This window comes from Vanessa cardui, chromosome 16, assembly GCF_905220365.1.
Source record: "Vanessa cardui chromosome 16, ilVanCard2.1, whole genome shotgun sequence".
Taxonomy (NCBI): domain Eukaryota; kingdom Metazoa; phylum Arthropoda; class Insecta; order Lepidoptera; family Nymphalidae; genus Vanessa; species Vanessa cardui.
The window spans coordinates 7,685,510-7,708,092 of record NC_061138.1 but is presented as its reverse complement, the minus strand read 5'-3'; the positions used below and the strand labels follow the sequence as shown (position 1 = coordinate 7,708,092).

At 33.8% G+C, this 22,583-nt stretch overlaps 3 protein-coding genes across 3 annotated transcripts; 2 read left to right on the top strand and 1 right to left on the bottom strand.

Annotated features, from left to right (window-relative positions):
- Window positions 1–4,578: 4,578 nt before the first annotated feature.
- On the top strand, window positions 4,579–6,021 carry LOC124536157 (acyl-coenzyme A diphosphatase FITM2). The gene has a single exon (XM_047112621.1). The coding sequence runs from the start codon at window positions 4,681–4,683 to the stop codon at window positions 5,764–5,766; it is 1,086 nt and encodes a 361-aa protein (XP_046968577.1). The 5' UTR covers window positions 4,579–4,680; the 3' UTR covers window positions 5,767–6,021.
- Window positions 6,022–7,670: 1,649 nt separating this feature from the next.
- On the bottom strand, window positions 7,671–9,592 carry LOC124536158 (ganglioside-induced differentiation-associated protein 1). The gene is made up of 5 exons (XM_047112622.1): window positions 9,282–9,592; window positions 8,984–9,176; window positions 8,730–8,909; window positions 8,449–8,649; window positions 7,671–8,255 (listed from the first exon to the last, which is right to left on the bottom strand). Exons 1-5 carry the CDS (start codon window positions 9,405–9,407, stop codon window positions 7,954–7,956), a joined length of 1,002 nt encoding a protein of 333 aa, XP_046968578.1. The 5' UTR covers window positions 9,408–9,592; the 3' UTR covers window positions 7,671–7,953.
- Window positions 9,593–10,551: 959 nt separating this feature from the next.
- LOC124536324 (YTH domain-containing protein 1) lies at window positions 10,552–12,153 on the top strand. The gene has a single exon (XM_047112848.1). The coding sequence runs from the start codon at window positions 10,758–10,760 to the stop codon at window positions 12,090–12,092; it is 1,335 nt and encodes a 444-aa protein (XP_046968804.1). The 5' UTR covers window positions 10,552–10,757; the 3' UTR covers window positions 12,093–12,153.
- The last annotated feature ends 10,430 nt before the right edge of the window (window positions 12,154–22,583 follow it).

The window sequence follows — 22,583 nt, the reverse complement described above, 5'->3', positions numbered from 1 at the left end:
ACGGCCATCAGTCTTTCGATATGCGTGACCCATTGGCACTGCAGTCTGCTTATCATGAAAGCTATGTCAGTTAGGCCCTTCGTACACTAGGCTACGCAAATCTTCAATACTCGACGATTTTAGTCTCCAAGCGACTACTGCCATACAAATTCATTGAGGCTCGTACACTAGTTGCGTCGCCGACATTCGTCGTGCGACTCGCGTCGCGCCAGTCGTACGCTGCCGGCCAAGGTCGTCGCCACAAAAGTAGCAGCGATTTTCACAATGGCGGAGCATTTATTGAACATTATTGATTAAGATCTGTATAACCGCTACGTTAGTAGTGGCTAAATAAGCAATTTACGTCTTGCGTTTAAATGCCGTGTGTACAGACCGTGCGCTACTCGATACTCGCGACACGATACTAAAGTAGTATACAACATTAGTACCCAAGATTTGCGTAGCTTAGTGTACGAAGGGCCTTACTCTAATACTTCTTGGCTAACCTAATTTTCTTCAAAGATACTCCAAGCGTAGCTCGCTCTATAGCACGCTGACCGACCTTAAGTTTGTGTACTAGCAGTGAGTATTCACGTTTCGGCATTGTATGCCATGACTGGTAAGACGCATTAACAGAAAAATCTTTCGTTCGTAAATATGACACGAAAAAGTGTTTATTTTATTATATTGTTTTAAAGCTTTATAATTTTATATTAGGGTAATAGTATACCCTATCAAAAAGAGAACCTTTAAGGATAAGGAAGGGCCAATAACAATTCACAACTTTACAAACAATCCATCCTAAACATACGAACTGGACTATCAATACTGATTTTGCTCAATCGTAGCCTTATTGACTACCTTATAATAACATTGTTAGTCCTTATCGTTTCCTCATGCGCTTGATTTTCTCTGTTTTAGTGGGATCTCTCTTTGATTATTGTGTTTTAAAATTTGATTTAGCACAGCGCCTTAAGGTTACAGTAAAATTGGAGAGTACATCTTACCATTCGTTATCTTTGCCCTGAAAGTTAATATTTAGAGTGAATTGAACAAAGCAATGATCATTATTGTACATATTGGTTAATAAGACATCTCGAAATATTCTCTCTTATTTTGAAAATTCTAGACTATAAAATACAGAGGCCAACCAGTGGCGGGAACAGGGTCCAAGCCACCGGTGGTCAGGGCTCCAAAGAGAGGAACTTCCTCACAATACGCGCCGTGCCGAGGAGTACTGCCTTCTGCATCAGGCTCTTGACCCAGCTGCCTAACGAGAGCCTCTTAAGGTGTTGGTCGAGGCTGTGGAATAACTGCTGCATCCACATCCCACGTGTCGACAACCTCGTGAGCTAAGTCAAGATATTTTATTTGTTTATCTTTCTCAGCCTTCACGAGATTCTCGTCATGAGGGATGGTAATGTCAACAATTATCGAGCGGCGCTCTGACCGATCTATCACCACTATATCAGGCTAGTTGGCGACAACAGTCCTGTCAGTGATTATAGATCGGTCCCAGTACAGTGTGATATGACCATTCTCGAGAACTATGGTACCTCTGATACCACAAGACCGTATCGAAGTGCAAGTTGTTGATGGATAATCTTGGCCACTTGATTATGTCTGTGCAAATACTCTCCGTTAGCAAGACGAGAACAACCGGAAATAATATGTCTAAGGGATTCGCCCGGAGTGTGACAAGCCCGACATATGTCCACCGTGCCATCCCTCACAATATACTTCCGGTAATTGTTCGTCATGATAACTTCGTCCATAATTACACAGACAAAACCTTCGGTTTCAACGAATAGGTTGCTGAACCGTAGCCAAGATACGGACGCCATAAAGCCCACATAGGATCCATGAAGGGCCCGATAGAAGCGTCCGTGTAACTCCTTGCGGTCCTCAGTACTTAGTACTACAGGTTTGCGCCAGTTCTCTTTGCTTAAAGAGAGCGGAGTTAGCCCCTTGTCCATTGTAACTACATCTCGGTGCATATCCAAGTTAGTGTAGAGAAAATACTCCCTGAGTTTATATACCTCACGGTTATGTAGGGTCTTGGCATTTAAAAAGCCACGGCAACCACATCTCCGTGGGATATACAATCTCATCACCGAAGCCCGAGGATGATGCATCCGATATGCAGTCAGCAGGACACGGACTCTCCTATTCAAGGTGTCTAGTTCTTTTTGAGTCCACTTGAGTATGCCGAAAGAGTACATCAAGACCGGCATGACCCAACCATTGAAGGCGCGAACCTTATTGCCACCCGATAAAAGACTTTTGAGTACTTTTTTCAGGCGACGAAAGAAACGCTCCTGCAGTGATTGTTTCATGTTGGCCACATTGATGCCTAACGCTTCCGACATACCCAAGTATTTGCGGACAGTGATTTAAAGTTTATGGAATCTGAAATTTGTAATCCGTCAGATTCCATAATCTCTCTTCGCTTTACATGCATAACCGCGCACTTGTCAACTCCAAATTCCAATCTAATAGAATTACTAAAAGTTTCTGTTACCTTAAGTAACTCCATTTGTTGTGAACCTGAAGTTGCAAAGAGCTTTAATTCATCCATATAAAGTAGGTGGGATATTACTTTACCTCCTCTCCGCAAACGATAGCCTAACCTTGAACTCTCCAATAGAGTACTTAGGGGGTTCAAGGCTAAACAAAACCACAATGAACTCAAACTATCGCCCTGGAATATTCCCCGCTCAATCCTTATCGGTTCGTCATTGCCATGAATCCTGGATAGCGAAGGACTGTCCGCCATTGCCCCATACATGATCTCAAGAAACTGCATAGAGTTGTATCTAATTTATACAACTCCAGCACCCTCAAGAGCCATGTATGCGGCACGGAATCATAGGCCTTCTTGTAATACCCTGCATGTCGACAGACTCTTTCGAAAACGACGAACCTGTTGGCTAATGGGCATATTAATGAGGAGTAGCTCATTATTTATTATGAATATTTATTAATTTATTATTAATATTTTTAATCGATAAAATATCTCAAGAAAAAGTAAGTTATGGGACTTTGAAGTTGCGGTTGCTCGAATAATTTTGTTTTACGCGGCGTTTCGTCTTGTGACGTCATCTGACCTACGACCCAGCGGGAGTTCGCCGAGTACGTACGAAATTGTGTAGTTGCTCACATCGTTCGATTCGGATTTTGTTTATTACCCGATGGTTAAAAAAAAGCCTACAAATATTGTATTGTATTAACTATGTGTCAGAGCACAGCAGTTAAAAATCCCAATAAAATATTTTTTCGTGTACCAAATAATATATCAATAAAAAAAATTGGTGCATATTAATGAAGCGTGATTTAATTGGCCCTAAAAGCACTAAATATGTGCATGAAGATCATTTTGACTATTATTAATATATCCATGGAGTCGTAGAGTAGGCGTCGAGTAGGTAAGTTTGAATTAACCGATTTAGTTATAGAAAATAACTATATATTTTATGTAAATTTATTTACGTGCTGTGAAAATGTAATTTATTTACAGGTTGAAAATGACACTGAAAATTTAGTAAAATATCGACTACTTGGGGGAACATTACAAATTAAAACCGAAATATATCCTCATAAATTCGACTGCTAAAAGGTCGAGAAACATATGAAATAATACTTCGGATTCAATTTTATGACAGTCTTTTAACAAAAAAAAGCCACACCGACGACTTCAAGTCCTTCACCTGCACCTTCTTTTCAATGCTTTGAAATTATTCAGTGTGATGCCATGGAGTCAGACGAAACAGAGGATCCGCTATCAGAGACCATTACATTTCCAGAATCAGAAATAAGAAGAGAAACAAAGGAATTCAAGTACACATCATAAGTTCATAGAAAAATCAAGCAGTGCTAAAACTCGTAAGAAGGAACAGTGCGAAAAATACAGGAAATGAGTGCTCCCAAACCATTTACGAATATACTTAAGCACTCTCCATCAAGTACCAACTAGTTCTTTCTCAGTCATAATCAAGCCTCAATATCGCAATGATACCTTTCTAATATCACTTAAGAAAATTCGCTTAGACGATTCCTCTGTGCGCCTGGCTATAGATTTTGATACATGTAAAAGCTCAGTTAGTAAAATATTTAATAAAACTATTCCCTTAATAGCTCACCGAATGAAAGAGTTTATATATTTTCCACCTATAGAAGAAATTACGTAAAAAAACAAAGCAAGAACGTGACCCGCAGACTATGATACTTGAATGATTCGTGGTGCGGTTGCGGTGACATCGAACAGGACGAATGACGTCACAGGCGATTCGTAAACTACAGACGTTCCCTACTGAAATTCGTAAACTTTAATAATCTATTTCTAAGTAATTTATTGATGGATTTCAAAAATTGGTCAGTGATGGATTAATTTTGATTTATATTTTAATACCATTACGTTGAATAGAATATTAACAACATCATAAAAATTCTTCATTGAAGAAGTCTCAGAGGTATCTTTAATTACCTATCATTATCAACGTAATAGGTATACACTTAATGTTATGATGTCGGTTCATAAATGTAACATCAATATTGTCTTATATACTCTGTTCTTACATATGTCAGAAATCAGAACACATATGTCACATAGGTATTAATCTGTCATTCTGTCAGATTTATCGAAACGAGAAATAGAAATCACTAAACGATTCATGAAATAGTTATGAAAATTATTCTAAAACCATGACAAGCAGAGCCAGTTTCAAAAGTACTCGAATGAATTTTAAAGTTCAAAATGAATCGCAAGATTCAAAAGGTACCAAGCCCATCCGAGAAGCCTCGTCTGTATTAGAAATTCTAATACTTATGATTGTGCACATTTGTAAGAAAGTGTTATTTTTTGACACAGGTTTAAAAATAGCTATTTATTTAGGAGCTCTCTTTTTATTATCTCTTGTAGCTGATGTTCTGACTTTTCCAAAGTCATATTTTTCGAGAAGCGATAACATATTTAATCAATATTTTGTAAAACTTGGATGGTTCTGGACATTATTTCTGACGGTACCATATGTATTTTTGACCTCTTATACTACATGTTGCGGCAAAAGAAAGATCATCTTTACAGGACATTTATTAAGGCTATTAATTGCTACTGTATTTTGGTATACATGGACTACAATATTTAACATAATAGAAAGAAAATATGGTCGCTGCAATTCAAAACAATTTGATGATAAAGTTACTTGTTTGGCAAATGGACATTTTTGGAATGGATTTGATATATCAGGTCACTGTTTTATTTTAATTTATTCAAGTTTAATTTTAATAGAAGAAGCGAGAGCCATTAATGGTTGGGAAAGAATTAAAGATTATATCCGTGATGAGAAATATTACCGAAGTGTTAATGACAAGTCACCTAGTGTTAATCCACTAAGAAATATCAAAACTGATGACTTAAATATTCTGAAAACTTCATATGAAAAGTTTACTCCATATGTAAGAGCATTTTTAATAGTTATTGCTCTTTTTCAACTATTATGGGATGTAATGTTGGTTTCAACAATATTGTATTACCACATTATGGTTGAGAAATTTATTAGTGGAATCATAGCAATACTGACATGGTTTGTAACATACAGAGTATGGTACACAATACCTAACATACTTCCAAACTTACCAGGTCAGGGAGTTTTTAAATATAATTCAGACAAAACAGCTACTGCAAATATACCACAAAGAAGAAGATCTATTATTAGTAATGGCAAACACTTCATGGGAATGCCGATAAACAAAGGCCAAGAACCTGTAGAACCTAGTGACACAAAATAGAGATATTTAAATATAAATGTTTTTGTTTTTCTCTTTTAATTGTAGTTTTAATATTTATGGTAATGAATAATTTTAATATATTGGGTCTTTTTAACCTTAAGCTTTAAAATAAAAATGGTGTGATAAAATATACAAATATACAAGTTTGTTTTGGTGGCTGTTAAAGTATTGCCTATATGGAAGAATTGTTTACTTCCTCGTTTTTAAGGCATCAACATTTTTTTTTGTTTGTTAATAAAAATTACCTGGTACTTATGTAATAGTGTATTTTTTATAAGTTAAATTTGAATCCTGGTCCACAATAAATCTTAATGAAATCCTAATTTTAGACTTTTTTGTACATTTAACTTTTAGCAAATTACTAACCATTTTAAGTTAACTGTTAAGGATTTTATTTAATTAAAATATTTTGTAATGTATTTTAATCGTAAGCATTTTGTTAATAAAAATAACTACCTAACTAAAACTGACAAACAGTGAAAGTATCAGGCACTATAGTTAGAACATATTTTTCAAAAGAATTTTACTAACATATGTTTACTTAGTAATTTTGATATGCTTTGTTTGATGATTATTATTTACCCATTAATATTTTTTTGTGATTCAAAATTAGCAGTCTCTTTGTTATCACAATTGCATAATTTAATAATCTAAAAATAATACTGTTTTATATTTACTTACTGATAGCTGCCATAATGCAGAGAATTATATAAATTACTATCCAAAAACATAATAATGTAGAGATCAAAAATCTACATACTTATATTAACTTGTACTAATTCGATTATGGTATTATGTGAACAAATTTTTGCCTGCCTGTTTTCCGCCTTGCTTAATACCAAATTTCATTATATTTGGTATTAAGCAAGATGTAAAAGCGTGACAGACACAGAGTCCTTTTACATAATATTATTATAGATTTATTTATTCTTTACATGTGATTATTTAAAAGCAGATTAGTGCTCCCTCTGTCTTTTATGTCTTTTTATAACTTTCAATTATCTCATATAAAAAAGTAAGATTATAGTGTGAAATACCGAAGATACCTAAAAATTGTAAAGACATTTGGTTTGGGGAACGTAATTAATTAATACAGATTAAAATAAATAAATAATAAATATAAAACGCCGTTAAGAAAATTAATCCATTCCCATACACATTATTGATCGTACTACAAGGTCATACTAAGTACACGCTGTTAGGAACGTCACACAAACTAGAAGGTCATCGTGACGGAAACTTTAAATTTTTTTATATGCCATAATCCAAAATTAAATATCATTCAAGTCTTAACGAAAGCATGTTTACCCGTAATTCTACAAATACAATAATAGCAGAAGGTATGTGGCAGTTGCCTAATATTAATGTAATATTTTTTTCAAATACATTTATTAAGTAGGGCAATTTCATTTCTATTGGTGGGTATGTTATTGTTTTTAAACTTTCATATGTTTTTATCTAATTAACTTTTTAAATGCATAAATTATCCCAAGCTGGGTATGCCTATTCAACATATTTACATATATACCTACAGATATTACATATATATTCCAAGAGGAAAATTTTATTTTATTGAATAAACATATACATAAGGAATATTAATGGAAATAAATATACCATGCACATGTTATGGAACAGGGTTATAATAATTTATTTCATTAAGAAAATTGTTTCGTTTTTTTTTTTATTTCAGTAGTCTTTTTTTGTTTCGTAATTAATATCAGAACAAAGAATAAAGCAGTATATTTTACATGAAAATTCCAAACTTACATAATAATAAATAATATTTTATTTTTTTAGACAAATCAGGATAATGTTTGTGATAAGATTAACTAATACTGTATTCTCTGCTGAGATCTTATATAATACTATATAGTCTTAAATAAATAAATAATAACATCTAATATAAATCACAATATATTTCTATACAATGGCTACATCTAATTAACATGCCAAATGCTTTTAAATATAATAGTTTTAATAAATGCATAATATGATCATCTTCACTCTTGCTTTTTCCTGTATTCATAATACAGTCATGAAAATACTGTATTACTATACACGTGAAAAAGTTTAAAAGAAAGTGAAATATGCTTGTCTATGTTAAAAGACTTTTCTACATAACAAAAAAAAAACTAATAATGTAGATACTTTTGCTTTGTTTTAACCATGAATAAAATAATATTATTAACGGATAAGTTTTTTGACAACATATGCCAATGCAAACACAATTCCAATAGACACTGCACCAGCAGCTCCAACATAAACAGGAGGTTGTGATGTTAAAATCATCTTTATATGAACAGGTAAGTTAGGTATGGTCTTTTTAAAGGACTCACGTAATTTGACACGAGCAAAATAATTCTCTATGTTGGGCCGTTTACCATTTGTCCAAAATCTCTCTTCTAAGCCTAGTTCCCAAAGACGTTGAAGGAGCACAGTCAAATTTATATCTGCTATACTAAATTTTTCACAACAAAGCCAACCATCTGAAAAATATATAACATTTGATTAAATAAGTTTAATTTATTGTAATATCTAAATTTAAATAGTCTTAGTTTAATAAATTTATTATTAAACAATAAATATGCAGTTGTATGAAAATTATTAAAATGGATCCTGTTAACCTTCTATGGTATAAAGATACATATAATTTATTTATAAATTTCATAGACAAATTACCTTCACTTTGTGTTTTAAGTTGTATTTCAACTTGGGCTAGAACATCATCTACTATATCTAATACTTTTATATATTCCTCTTCATTAGCAATGATTTCATGCTTTCTGTCTTGTATTTCTGCTTTATATAATAAAACTCCTTTAGCTGAAGGATTTTCCTCTGCTAGCTTTCTAAGATTTTTTGAACTACTCAAATCTCCACCTAAAAATAATTTATTGGGAAGGTATAAGTTGACCATCAACATTTCTTTGGTGGTCAAAAAAATGAATGTATCATATTACTTTTAAGCACTTCTCTAACTGGTAGAATAAAAGGCAGTTTAGGGCTGCCACAAAGATGAGGGTGGAAAAATGATCCCACTGTTATCAAACCAGCTGGTAGAGCCTCAATAAGTTCTCTAAACTTAGTAATGGTTGCTAAAGTTTTGCTATCCTGTGATACCTCAATCAGTGGGGGCATATCTAAAACATAAATAATTATTGATATATTTGTTTTTAACTGAAATATATTTCATTAATTAAAATTATATAAACACCATGGTCTAAGTAGAGTTCCAGATAATCTAGAATACGGGTAGAATCTGGTATAATGGAATTATTAACTTTGAGAACTGGGATTTCGCCACGGGGATTTATTTCGAGAAACCATGGTGAGTACTGTTCTCCCTTAGTAATGTCTATTACTAGAGGTTCGAAATCAATATTTTTTTCATAAAGGGCCATTAAAACCTGAAAATAAATACAAGAGTATATTAATAGAAAATAGCTGCGAATTACTTTCTAAGTATGTATACTTAGCTAAAAAAAACTTTCACATTATAACAAAAAACTTACCTTTTGAGAATAAAAGCTATAATAATTGCAATATAAGAAGATATTTGTTTTATATCCATTACTTATCGGTTTATTATTTGTCTTCGGGATTTGGAGTTTATCTAAATATTTTTGTATATAATGCATTATAGCTAGTTAGTTTTATACAGGATACAATTATTAATTAAATCGTTTCACTTTGTTTGATCTAATGAATTACAATGCAACAATAATATATGTACGTAAATCTAAAAAGCAGATTTTACGAAGTTTTAATTTTCGCTAACTTCTGTAAATTCAAAACACAAGCTGCCAACATTACAAAAATTAAATCAGGTGATAAGTGTAATAGAAAAAGTTTTCATATTATGCACTGACCTATGATATATACATTTTTTTATTTGTATATGTATATACACTTATCTTGAAACCTTTATGTTTTTGTATATTAATTTATATATAATATATTACTTTTTATTAAATACAGCATTATTAACATGCATGGGTATATTTATGAGGTATTTTGTCTCTTTCTAATCATCATTATGAAATCGCAGATTTTTTTGTATACATATAAATTGAAGATATTTTAAAGCGCAGGACCAATGACTTTAAATTTAGTATACCAGCTAGCTAGTAACATAATGTGATTGACTGCATTTATTTTAGTTGCTGACACTTGGCAGGGCTTTTTGAGCTCTCAGAGGAGCTCATACATTACCAGAGGGTAACGTTCTATCGCCATTGAGATTTACTCGATGGAAAATGCCTAGATATATATATATATATATAGGCTACTTCTTGGAGTTCAAGTTTGCTCAACAACAAATTTCAGAAAATTCGGTTCAGAGGAATAGAGTTCAGTCTTTCCGTTTACTTACTTTCACATTACTAATATTAATATAGATAACGATTACTCGTATAGTTTTACCATACAAATATTATATTCTATATGATTTGTAATTTGAAGTGGTTTAAGCTATTATAATGACTAACACAAAGAAAGTCCATAAAATTTAAATCATATCTCAGGGTGTTTACATATTTGCTTTTGTATAAAACAAATTTTCTGATTTTATTTTTTATATCTTAACTATATATAACATATAATAAATATAACATAGAGTATATAGATAACCTTTATAAGTTATGTAAAATTTTTTAAATCTGCATGAAATATTTTAATATATTTTTAGTTAAATATTGATAGTGTAAATTTGCCTACAACTTAAAATGATCGATTTGGAATTGTATAATCTGTGCACGTTTTGTAGAAATTTCATTATTATCTATAACAATAGAATAGAAGAAGCGATATTTGTAACAAATTTATTGTTGTATGTAGTAAGAAGTTCGATATTTCGGAATAGATTGAGGGTAATAATGTTATAAAATATTTATTATTCAAGTAAACTTCCTGGCCAATCTGTGTTTTAAAATTGCTTAAGGAATGTAATTTTATGATAAAATTGAAATAGATAACATTGCACATTGAAAATGGAGGTGTCTAATAACACCGACGCTGTAAATCTTGGCGTTGGTGAAGTGGAAGCAGAAATAGGAGAAGAGTTAAAACAGTTAGAAGAGGGTAAAGATTATGACACTCGCAGCGAAGTATCTAGTTCTTCGTCAAGTGATTCGAGTACGCCAAGCATAAGTTCAGTCAGCAGCAATAAATCTAAAGTTAGACGTGCTAATCGTAAACGTACGAAATCTGACAGCCATTCTCCTGTTCAGACCAAGCGACGTTGTGTTACTTCGACTAATTCAAAGATTAAAACCTATGATTATATGACAAAACTCAATTACTTATTTAGAGATACACGGTTCTTTCTTATAAAATCAAACAATGCAGAAAATATAACACTGTCAAAAGCAAAAGGTGTATGGTCAACATTACCTCAAAATGAAGCAAATTTAAATCAAGCTTATAGAGAATCTCGAAATGTGCTTCTAATATTCTCTGTTAAAGAAAGCGGTAAATTTGCTGGTTTTGCTAGACTAGCAAGTGAATCTCGTAGAGATGTCCCTCCAATATCTTGGGTACTTCCCCCTGGACTTTCTGCTAAAGTTTTAGATGGAGTATTCAAAGTGGATTGGATTTGCAGAAAAGAGCTGTCTTTTAGCAGTACACTCCATTTGTACAATCCCTGGAATGAGGGTAAACCAGTGAAAATTGGCAGAGATGGGCAAGAAATTGAACCTAAGGTTGCTGAAGAATTATGTAGACTCTTTCCTGAAGACGAGGGAATAGAAATGACACCCATATTAAGAAAATCTAAAGAGGCCTCCAAGAAAGCTTATTTAAAAAGTGGGGGTAGCTATAGAACTTACAGAGCACCTTTGGCCTCCAGAGGTACCAGCTACAGAAATCGCATGAATTCATCTTCAAGAAGTAGAAGAAAGCCCTTTATTTCCCCAAGAAATCGATTAGGATCTTCCTCTTTTAAGAGGAGATCACCATCACCATATATGAGAGATCGGTTACCTTCATGGTATACACGTAACCGCGAAACTTATAACAATACGGGCTCAGCCGCGGCAGAAGCATATGTTGCAGAATACATGCGCTCTATGCATCATCAGCTGCCTCCATTGCCATATGTACCTCCACCAGGATTTAGCGGTGCTATTGCTACTTATGAAGGCTTGCCACCTCCACCACCACCACCAAGATATTATGATTTAGCTGATTATCCTCGTTCAGTGCTTGTTTATGACAAAAGGTCATATGAACGTTCAGTAGATGAATTTTTGTGGCGAACCTCTGACCGCTCACATGGTCGCAGTCGGGAACGTGAATCACATAGATCATATAGGGATCGTCGTTAAAGTTAATATACCACCGATGTATTAATTATTTTATGATTGCTAATAAAAAGTTGTGTATGAACTTTGAACTTTATTGCCTTTACAAGTGTTGTGACAAACTTTATACATTGGGAACGTTCTTTGCTTTTCTGGTGAACTGTTAATGTTATTTTTTTATTTTTTACCAAAGACTGTCTAATATTCAAAATTGTGAAGTGAACAGGGTAAAGAAGTGCTATAAAAATCATCAATGGACTTAAACAAATAGCATACACATGTTAAGCCTATTTGTTAAACTTGCCTACTTCCTAAAAAAGGTTTAAAACAATAATAATACTACTAGTACTTAAATTTTCAGCCTGAAACTTTACTATGTTAGTTCACTTGTATAAAAAAAAGGTTTTAAAATTAACAAGACTTCTACTAAGTGTGAGGGGCTGTGTCAATCTGTGATATTAGAAGACTGACTAAATATTTGATATTAACAATATGTATAAACATTTTTTTTTTGTTTTTAAACTATCTAAATTTAGTAAAGAAATTGTATATTTCATACCACTAATCATTTTTTCTAATTTTAGTAGTTTATGTTGGGCATAGTCAGAGTGCAACAAGTGCAGAAAAAACAATATATTCATAAAACATCTACTTATTACTAGTCTACAAAAAAGTAGATGAATGTGATAGTAATATTTTGCAATAAGATGACATGCTCTTCAAAGGACAACTTGCTACATTTCTATCTTTCTTTTTTTACTTTTACTGTATTTATTCAAAAACTTTTATGAAACATGATGATTACTATTACTGAATAAGAGATGCAAAATGAGATTTTTGTTACAAGCAATCGAAAATATACTTTATTCAAGTAGGCCTTAACAAAAACTTTTAGATCAACATTTTTCAGAATTTTATTAAATTTATTATGGAACTTAGGTTAATAAATCAGTAGTTATTCTTTTCTACCATTCTACTCAATTACTGTAAAATTTATACATATATGTCTTGGCTCACTTGCTCTTTGAATCATCAAAATCATTGCCTCACATTTTTTCAATCTTTGGTTGAGTACTTATTTATTAGTATTTCTTTGAAAAAAAAATTTTAATTTATTAACTGAAGAATTTAATAATATCAGCCTAATCTAATCTTACTGTAGTAACTAATATAATGTGCAGGTAAGAATTTATTGATAACTTGACAATATTGTTATCCTTACTTCTCATGCCTACAGTGATTAACACAGATTCTTTTAAAAATCTCCTTATTATTGCAGATATACATAATATAGTTGTAAATACATTAGTAAATATCAACCATAATAGGGGCAAATACATTCGGAGTAATGACTAGGGTCTGCATATTAAATTATTTGGATATTTTTGCTTGAAAACCTTAGGGTGAAATTAATAGGTATTACAGTATTGATAAAATTATAAATTAAGTAGAAAATTAGAAGAATCTTATAACCTTGATTTGAAACATTTGGGATTATTTCTGGATAATATTACTGGCTCTCGACTAAGTTTTTTGATGCATGACAAATATACGAAATGTATACGATTATCAATTAACGAAAATTTAATAAAAAATAAGAAAACAATCGATTTATTTATAGACATTTTAATGCCATTATCAGGTTTATGCATGCCGATATTTAAACGATTACTCATAAATTATTTACGTCTGTAGTTTAACGAAACAACTACGTGATGAAAAAGACAATCTCTGATATTAGCGAGTCATCGTATACTTTGGTGCGCGGGAAACCTTGAATGTAACCGTCGATACAAGATGGATTCCCAGCAACCATCGACCCCATGTTTCATTAGAGCGCTGTCCAAATCTAATTGATATTATATTTTGACACTGAGGGGTCTTTAAATTAGACCTAAGAGTTAATATCAGCTTGTCCATTGCGAAATAAGTAATCCGCATCTTCCATTTTATTACTCTCTCAATAAACTTTATTAAAATCCTTTGGATGGTGAAAAGCCCTCCGTTGATACACTCACGGAGTAAGATCAGTTTGAGATTTTAACGCTTATATAGAATTATAGTTACTAAAGACGTTTTAGTCTTTAATAACTGTAGTGACAACCGTAACAATTACTGCTCTTATAACTACTATGGTTCACCTCAATACTTTCCAAGGTAATGGAACGAATTATAAACAACCAACTGATCCGTTACCTAGAATATCACAGTCTAATTAATGATCGTCAGTACGGGTTTCGACCAAAACGTTCCACTGATGATCTTCTAGCGTACGTAACACACCTCTGGGGTGAGGCTATAGACAAGCGTGCAGAGGCTTTGGCCGTTGGCCTCGATATCTCTAAAGCTTTCGACAGAGTCTGGCACAAGTCTCCTATCCAAGCTTCCGGCATATGGTCTGTCAGCTCAGCTCTGTACCTGGATTGCCAGCTTCCTGCACAGTCGTAACCTTCGTGTTTTAGTCGACGGTTGCGCTTCAAAATTCCATGCAGTGAATGCTCGGATTCCCCAGGGTTCTGTGCTTTCCCCCACACTCTTTCTTCTGCACATCAATGATATGCTCACCCTCGGGAACATACATTCCTATGCAGATGATAGTACAGTGCATGGGGGTTACCACGGACGCCCAGTAGCCGGGCGAGCCAAAACTGAAGAAAAGCGGAGGGAACTTGTTGAACTCGACAGGACGCTAGAACTCATTGCCAAATGGGGTTCTGATAATCTTGTCGAGTTTAATGCCAAGAAAATGCAGGTATGCGCGTTCAAAGCGAAAAAGTCACAATTTTCCCTTGTTCCATCCCTCTGTGGCACTACGCTAGAGATACAGAGCCTATTGCCGTACTGGGTATTGACGGACGTTGTGACCTTAATCCAAGGGATTATATCGAGGCTGTTATCAAAACAGCCTCACGAAAACTCGGGATCCTGAACAAGGTACGGCGTTTTTTCACGCCACAACAACTGCTCCTGTTGTACAAAACGCTGGTGCGGTCTTGCGTTGAATATTGCTCGCACCTCTGGGATGGCTTCGCTAAGTACTTAATGGAAGCCTTGGATCGGTTACAACGACGTGCAGTCCGCATTATTGGCGCTTGCGCCGAGAAATCGCGGCGCTGAGCGTTTTCTATCGACAGTATCACGGCGAGTGCTCTGAGGAATTATTCTCTCTAATTCCTGCTTCCCCTTTCCTTCACAGATCCACAGATCGTGCTGGCTCGCGATCTCATCGCCTAACTGTGATCTATTCCCAACGCGCACAAAGAAATTTGGCAACTCTTTTCTTTGTCGCACCGCCAAAAAATAGAACTCTTCACCAGCACACGTGTTCCCCTCCTCTTATAATCTGGGTGATTTCAAACGAGGCGTGAAGAGGCATCTTGCGTGCCGGCATGGCGAGGGTGACTAGTGCAGCTCATTCTTGCTGTGCGTACTAGTCTTCTTCGCGTTTGGATTCCATTTCCACTTACCATCAGGTGGAGTGGAGTTATATGCCTAACCGGATATTATAAAAAAAAGTTCATACGAGTGATAGCGAAACTACATCAGAGGTACGGTGACTACACTTGCCCACAATATAATACAAAGAAATTTGGCATCAGTTTGTACCTCAACGGGCAACTTCGGATCAAAAATAGTTAAAATCGGCTCCTACATAAGTATAGACCTTTTAAAACCAGATTTTTTTGTAGATCTTGGTTTTGCTATCTTGGACGGTGGAACATCTAGTAATGTCTGAATCTTATGAAAATTTGGGAATTTGGAACCGTCCGAAGAAATTGAAAAAAGTAACAATATCCAAAACAGTAGATTTTCCGTTTTATTAATTTAAATTTGCGAATATTAAAATTAAAACCGGCCTTTGTCAAAGCACATAATAAATTATAATCTATACGTTAATCATAAACCTTGAGTAATATTAAATTTTCGTTAAAATTTCCCAAAATTATTATAGTGGCGGCCAGCGATGCGACAGCACACAGCGCAAGGAACTCAGCTAACCGGAGCGGACGGTGTTCTACATACATATTTTTGGTTCTTTTACCATAATGTTTCCTCAAATTTGGCTATAAGGTAATATACGTCGAACCCGAGATTTCACATGAGATATGAATAAATGTAGAAAAATATTTTACGTTCAATATTAGTAATATCTTTAATGTAAAATTATGGTTTATACGTAACCAAACACAGGATTTTATTTCAAAAGAAATAATAATGTTTGTTATTGTTTATATTAAAAACGTCTAAACCAACATTGGATTTGATGTTAAACTAGACGAGGATGCATACTTTATTTTCTTTTAGTATTTTTAATGGGACCTATATGCATTTAACATTTGTTGCTGTACATATGTCACAGCCAGCTAACTTAATTAGCCATCCAATTAAATGCCCAGCAACTATACTAAATGGCGCTCTTCAACTAGCAGCCTGAATGAATAATTTTAATAGATCTGGATGGTTACAAAATTCTGAATAAGATTAAAAAGAATAAGTTTTAATATATCGTAGTGAGTTATATTTTCAAAGGAAAAATTTACATAATTCTCAGGAACGTAACGCTTAAGTAATACTAGGACATCGTTGAGTCACGCTTTAAGTATTTTAGCGGTAGCAACAACATGTTCATTTAATGTTTTTAATGTATGTCGAAAAGTCAAAAATAAATTAGGATTTATTTATGTTTTTTTTGTCGTACAATGTACATACTGGCGACGTCAGTATGATGTAGAACACATGACAGCGTAAAAGGCATATTTAAAAAGATATCAAAAAAGGAAAGATATGTATATATGTCAGAGGAACAGGATGGCCACCAGGTGAGTTTGATGGTTAAACCGACATTTGGAAAAACTATTTTAGTGAAAGTGGGTTCGCAAGTCACCATCGCATTCGAGACGCTAGTCAAATAATAACGACACTAAAAACGAGATAACAGCTCGCGTTGCCATGAAACTTATGAGTTATAAGGGTATTTTCAGGGTGTTAAAAGTATATCAGCCATCCCATAATATTAGCAATTACTATATTCATTAACTATGAAAACAAACAAATTAAGCGCGCTCCGTTATATATAACACAAATGTCTCTAAAGATTAAATCTGTAACGTTATCCGAGAGCTTGAAGACTTTTTATTGCTTCAAAGTAAAATTTAAATAACATCATATACGATATTGCTCCGTATATAGCAGTAAATTTTTAATAAGAGTTTGGACACGGGTTCATTTCCTAACTTGTTAAAATGTAGTAAAGTTTTACCACTTTTTAAGAATGGAAACAGAAAGCGATCCCGGTAATTACAAGCCTATTTCAATACTCCCATCCAAATGTAAAATATTCGAAAATTTTTTTTAAATCAACTTCTCATCCATTTCGGTACAAATGATATATTTCATGGTGAGCAATTCAGTTTTAGAAGAGGTCGCTCGATAACTGATGCGGGGATTGCGTTTCTTAAACATATTTACGATGCTTGGGAGAAATCACAGAACGCTATTGGAGTATTCTGTGATTTATCTAAAGCATTTGATTGTGTAGAACACGAAACGCTTCTTTATAAGGTCAAATATTACGGCGTTAAAGGTAAAGCTCTTGATCTTATTGCTTCATACTTAAGTCAAAGAATCTAGCAAGTTTTCATTAATGGAATAAAGTCATCTGGATCTACGTTAAAAATGGGAGTTCCACAAAGTTCAATTTTGGGTCCCTTTCTATTCCTAGTATATATAAATGCTCTTCCTTTCTATGTTAAAGGTATTTGTGATATAGTGTTGTTTGCTGACGATATTTCGCTGATTTTTAAGGTTGACAGGAAAAAAACTGACTATGACGATGTGAACGGTGCATTATCACATATAAATAATTGGTTTACAGTAAATAATTTAGTTTTGAATGCTCAAAAAACAAAATGTGTAGTTTTTGCCCTACCCAATATTAGAAGGCAAAATTATAATATTTCTTTAAACGGTGACCGTTTTGAAGTAGCTGATACTACGGTGTTCTTATAGACCGGGAGATGATAATGACAAAATATTTGGTCATTTGTACCAGTATGGCGGTTCTTCAGGGGTCTAATCACGTAAAGGCAAAAAGGAAAATGATGGTCGTAGCGCTCGCACCGGCGGCCCACTCGCGTGGGCATTAACCGAACGCGTCGGAAAAATAACGAGTGTCGAACGATTTGTTCCACAAAAATGCTTGTATTTTCAGATAGTCCAAAAAAGAGAAGTAAGCGGTCGCGTAATGCCATACTTCTCGGGTGTGGCTTACGGCCCGCCATACCGACGCGAATACGTTAATTTTAATAAAACAATTCAACCATTTGTACCAGGCTAATTTTTAGCTAATTTTTTTTTTGTAAAATAATTTTTTTCATCATGGCATCATTGTATTCTCATCATTTGGATGCAATTGTACGTAAAAAAAAATATTACAGATTGTATACATGGGGCGGATGACTGTTGGACTTGAGCTAAAAGGTGAAAAAGAAAAACAAAATTGGATGATTTGTACCAGTATGGCATTTGGATTTTTGGAAATTATACGATACAATGTGACCATTATTATATTTGCCATACTTGAAGTAGAGGGAAAAAGTGGCGCCATACTTCATCAAAGATCAGGTTTTTATCTTTCGACACGTTTTCAAGGTACAAGACATAAAATCATTTGTTACAGTATGGCATTATCGTATTCGGTTATTTGGATAAAATTTAACCTAAAAAAAATAATCCCATACTATAACTATATTATACAACATAACATCTGCTTATAAGGCAGGATTGCTGCCACCTAGGTGTTTGGAACTTTGTATTTATATTCGTTAAACCTCAAACTTACAGGAAAAATTAGTGCCATGGTACAAATCGTACGAATTACGAATAAAATCTTACGATTTCGAAAACATATTGTTCACATTCGCCGCCTCCCACAGGCATTATCAGACTTCTATTTATGATCATACAGGGAACTGTTGAAAAAAGTTCAGGGTGGTACAAATCGTTTGGCCATAAAAAAAATTACTCCTTTGCAGTGGTATGGCGGCCATTGGGAACAGTCGGAAAAGTATGGCAAGGTGATTTTCGTGAATGGCTACTCGACGATAGTTAGCTATGCAAAAATTAGCCTGGTACAAATGGTTGAATTGTTCTATTAAAATTAATGCATTCGCGTCGGTATGGCGGGCTGTAAGCCACACCCGAGAAGTATGGCATTACGCTACCGCTTACTTCTTTTTTTTTGACTATCTGAAAATACAAGCATTTTTGTAGAACAAATCGTTCGACACTCGTTATTTTTCCGACGCGTTCGGTTAATGCCCACGCTAGTGGGCCGCCGGTGCGAGCGCTACGACCATCATTTTCCTTTTTGACTTTACGTGATTAGACCCCTGAAGAACCGCCATACTGGTACAAATGACCAAATATTTTGTCATTATCATCTCCCGGTCTATTAGGAATAGAATTGGATTCAAAACTTCAGTGGAGTTCTCATTTATAATCCCTAACAGGAAGACTCAGCTCCGCAGCATACGCGGTTAGAAAAGTTAGACAACTAACTGATATTGATACCGCTCGTTTAGTTTATTTTGGTTATTTTCACAGTATTATGTCATATGGCATATTACTTTATTTTACAAAAGAGAGCAATCCGGTTTATTTATAATCTTGGAGGTAGAGACTCTCTTCGGGATGTTTTTAACAAAGTGGGAATACTCACTGTTGCGTCGCAATATATTTACAACAATATTATGTATATTCAGAGTAACATTGATCACTTTGATAAAATCAGTGATAATAATCATTGTATGTGCACTAGGAGTAAAGATAAGCTTATAACGCCAAGTTTCCGACCCCGCAGTCAATAAGTCCTTTTTGGGGCAGGGGCTTCTATAATTATATTCCGCAGATATTTTTAACTTTGCCGTTTAGTAAATTCAAATCGTTTGTAAAAAATACATTAGTATAGGCACCGTGCAGAAAAAACAGAGGGCGACTGAAAAAAACAACACTACATAACAAAACAAGCTATCTTGTACAGGGTATGAAGTAAATTAATCAAATTTAATTTTGCCATCTTAGTCATGTGTCATTTTTATTAAAAATATTATTTCCAAAGTAAGTGGGGGTAAGATTAGACATTAGGGCGTAGAGGTATGGCCTCTCTAATTTGTTGATTATGTGTAACTATCACTAACAAATTATCGAGTTTAATTCAATTGTTATTTACTATATAATAATCTTTACAACAGAGATTATTCTTCCGATATAGACCCTACCCTAAAGTCAAGTTTCTGCTAATAAAAAACAATGAGATTCTTAGACAACTTAATTACTTTTTACTAGTTGTTATATTCTTAAAAAGTCCATTAGAAAGTGGCGAAATATGAATTTTATCGAGTACCTCTTACACTTAATTTTTAAAAATATACAGGCATTCAGAATTTTTTTCTTTAGGTAATTGTTCTCTATACGATTGATTTACTTACTTATGTATAAAACAATTGTTTTCGATTTATTCATTTGCTGCTATTCGATTCATCATACAAATCGTTCGACACTCGTTATTTTTCCCTGCGTACGATTAACGCCCACGCGATTGGGCCGCCGGTGCGAGCGCTGTGACCATCATTTTCCTTTTTGCCTTTACGTAATTAGACCTCTGAAGAACCGCCACACTGGTACAAATGACCAAATATTTTGTCATTATCATCTCCCGATCTATATTGTATGGTTTAACGATATGTGCCATTGAATAGAGAAAATGTTTGTTTTGTTGGCGGTTTCTAAGAATTGTATTTATTATTATCGAATAAGAAAAATAAACGCAATGTTAACTTGAAATTAAATTTTGCAGGGGAAGTTTAGTGAGGGAGTTTAATGGGAAATAATACAATTAGTGGTAGGGTTTTGAGCCTAGCCTGATAAGTGTACTGAGTAGGTTCCCACCCACTCATCAGTTATTCTACCGTCAACCAGCAATTTACAGTACTTTTGTGTTTCAGTTTGAATGAGCGAATGAAACTACAGGGAGTGTAACACAAGGGAAAAAATTATTTAGTTCACAAGGCTGGTGGCGAATTGGCGGTGTAAGGTTTGGTCGATATTTCTAGCAGCGCCCTTGTCTATGACGATAAAGGTGGTGACCACCTACGTGACCCAGTGGCCATCGTCAAATCATGAAAAAATATTAATCATAATAAGTATCATACGTATAAATCATTTAGTATACACATTTACCTATACTAAGAATTGAATCATGGTTTTGCGGTGCTTAATTTTAATGGAGGTTTTATAATGTAGAAAAAAAGAGCTACGTCCTTCGAGCTACGAAATTCCACGTCGGAAGACTATATTGAACTGTTTAATTTTCGATGCGCAAAATCCACAGTATAAGTCTTTCTTAATATAAATAGCTATTCAGGATATATTATATACTTTATTAATGTTTAAGTAAATGTAATTTCTACAGTGCCGGATTTACAAATCTGCCGCTGGTAGGCTAATAGGCTATTCAATTTCTGCTGCCCCTACTGTTTTTGCAACATTTATGATTTGTGTTCTATCGTCCTCATTAAATCGGTTTTTTCCCGTTAGATATTAGTATGATTATAAACTAGGTGATATTTCTTTAAGATTACTTTTCCAGCGGATTATGCGGAGTATACGGATTACGGACTTAATATGTAGACATACAATTATAAGTTTTTTTTTTATTTCTATAAGATAATAACAAATTTGGGCTAAATTTTCCGCCCCTCTAAATCTGCCGCCCTAGGCTCCGGCCTACTTATTGGTAAATCCGCCACTGAATTCCTATAATAATTAATCACCTACGTATGAAACCATTATTTTCAAATAATCTTGAATTTAATTTAGGAAATGTTTGTCATTTATAACAATACAATTGAAATTAATATCTTAGGATCCTAAAAATTTCGCGCAAAAAAGAATCATCGAAGCCGTCAGTAATTGCTATGGTGAATCTAGTCAGCGCAGTTAACTCAGCTAAGTGTAGCGGAGGGTGTAGGGTGTATGTAGACTTTATTACACATTTTTGGTGCTAATTTTTATGAAGGTATTATAATTAACATTATGATTTTATGGTAAGTGAATGAATTTCAAAAAAATTTCGTCGTATATAATGCAGAAAGGTCATGTCGTTCTTGAGTCAAGTCTCTTTTTTTAACAATCTTTTTTATCGTCATACTATGAAATTTAGATGATCAAAGATGCGACGTCCCATGTGCCTGTAGTTACACTGCACTACTAACGTTTTAAACCGGAATACTAAAATACCTATTTCTATTCCACAGTGTAACATGTACTTACATTAAAAATATTGATCTTTATTTCGCAGAAGTACGTATAAATAACAAAATAACAAAAGTAATATATGTAGTAAAATTAAATTAAGTAACAAATAAGTATATAGCCTATTTAAACATAAGGATATAAATTATGGGTATTAGGAATAAAGTAATACTAATAAGTTACTTAGATAAATAGGAAATA

Coding starts and splice junctions, on each gene's coding strand:
- LOC124536158 (XM_047112622.1), bottom strand. CDS start 9,407: ATGCATTATATACAAAAATATTTAGATAAACTCCAAATCCCGAAGACA. Junction 9,177..9,281: donor ATAGCTTTTATTCTCAAAAG/GTAAGTTTTTTG, acceptor ATTTATTTTCAG/GTTTTAATGGCCCTTTATGA. Junction 8,650..8,729: donor AGTTAGAGAAGTGCTTAAAA/GTAATATGATAC, acceptor AATTATTTTTAG/GTGGAGATTTGAGTAGTTCA.
- LOC124536324 (XM_047112848.1), top strand. CDS start 10,758: ATGGAGGTGTCTAATAACACCGACGCTGTAAATCTTGGCGTTGGTGAA.
- LOC124536157 (XM_047112621.1), top strand. CDS start 4,681: ATGACAAGCAGAGCCAGTTTCAAAAGTACTCGAATGAATTTTAAAGTT.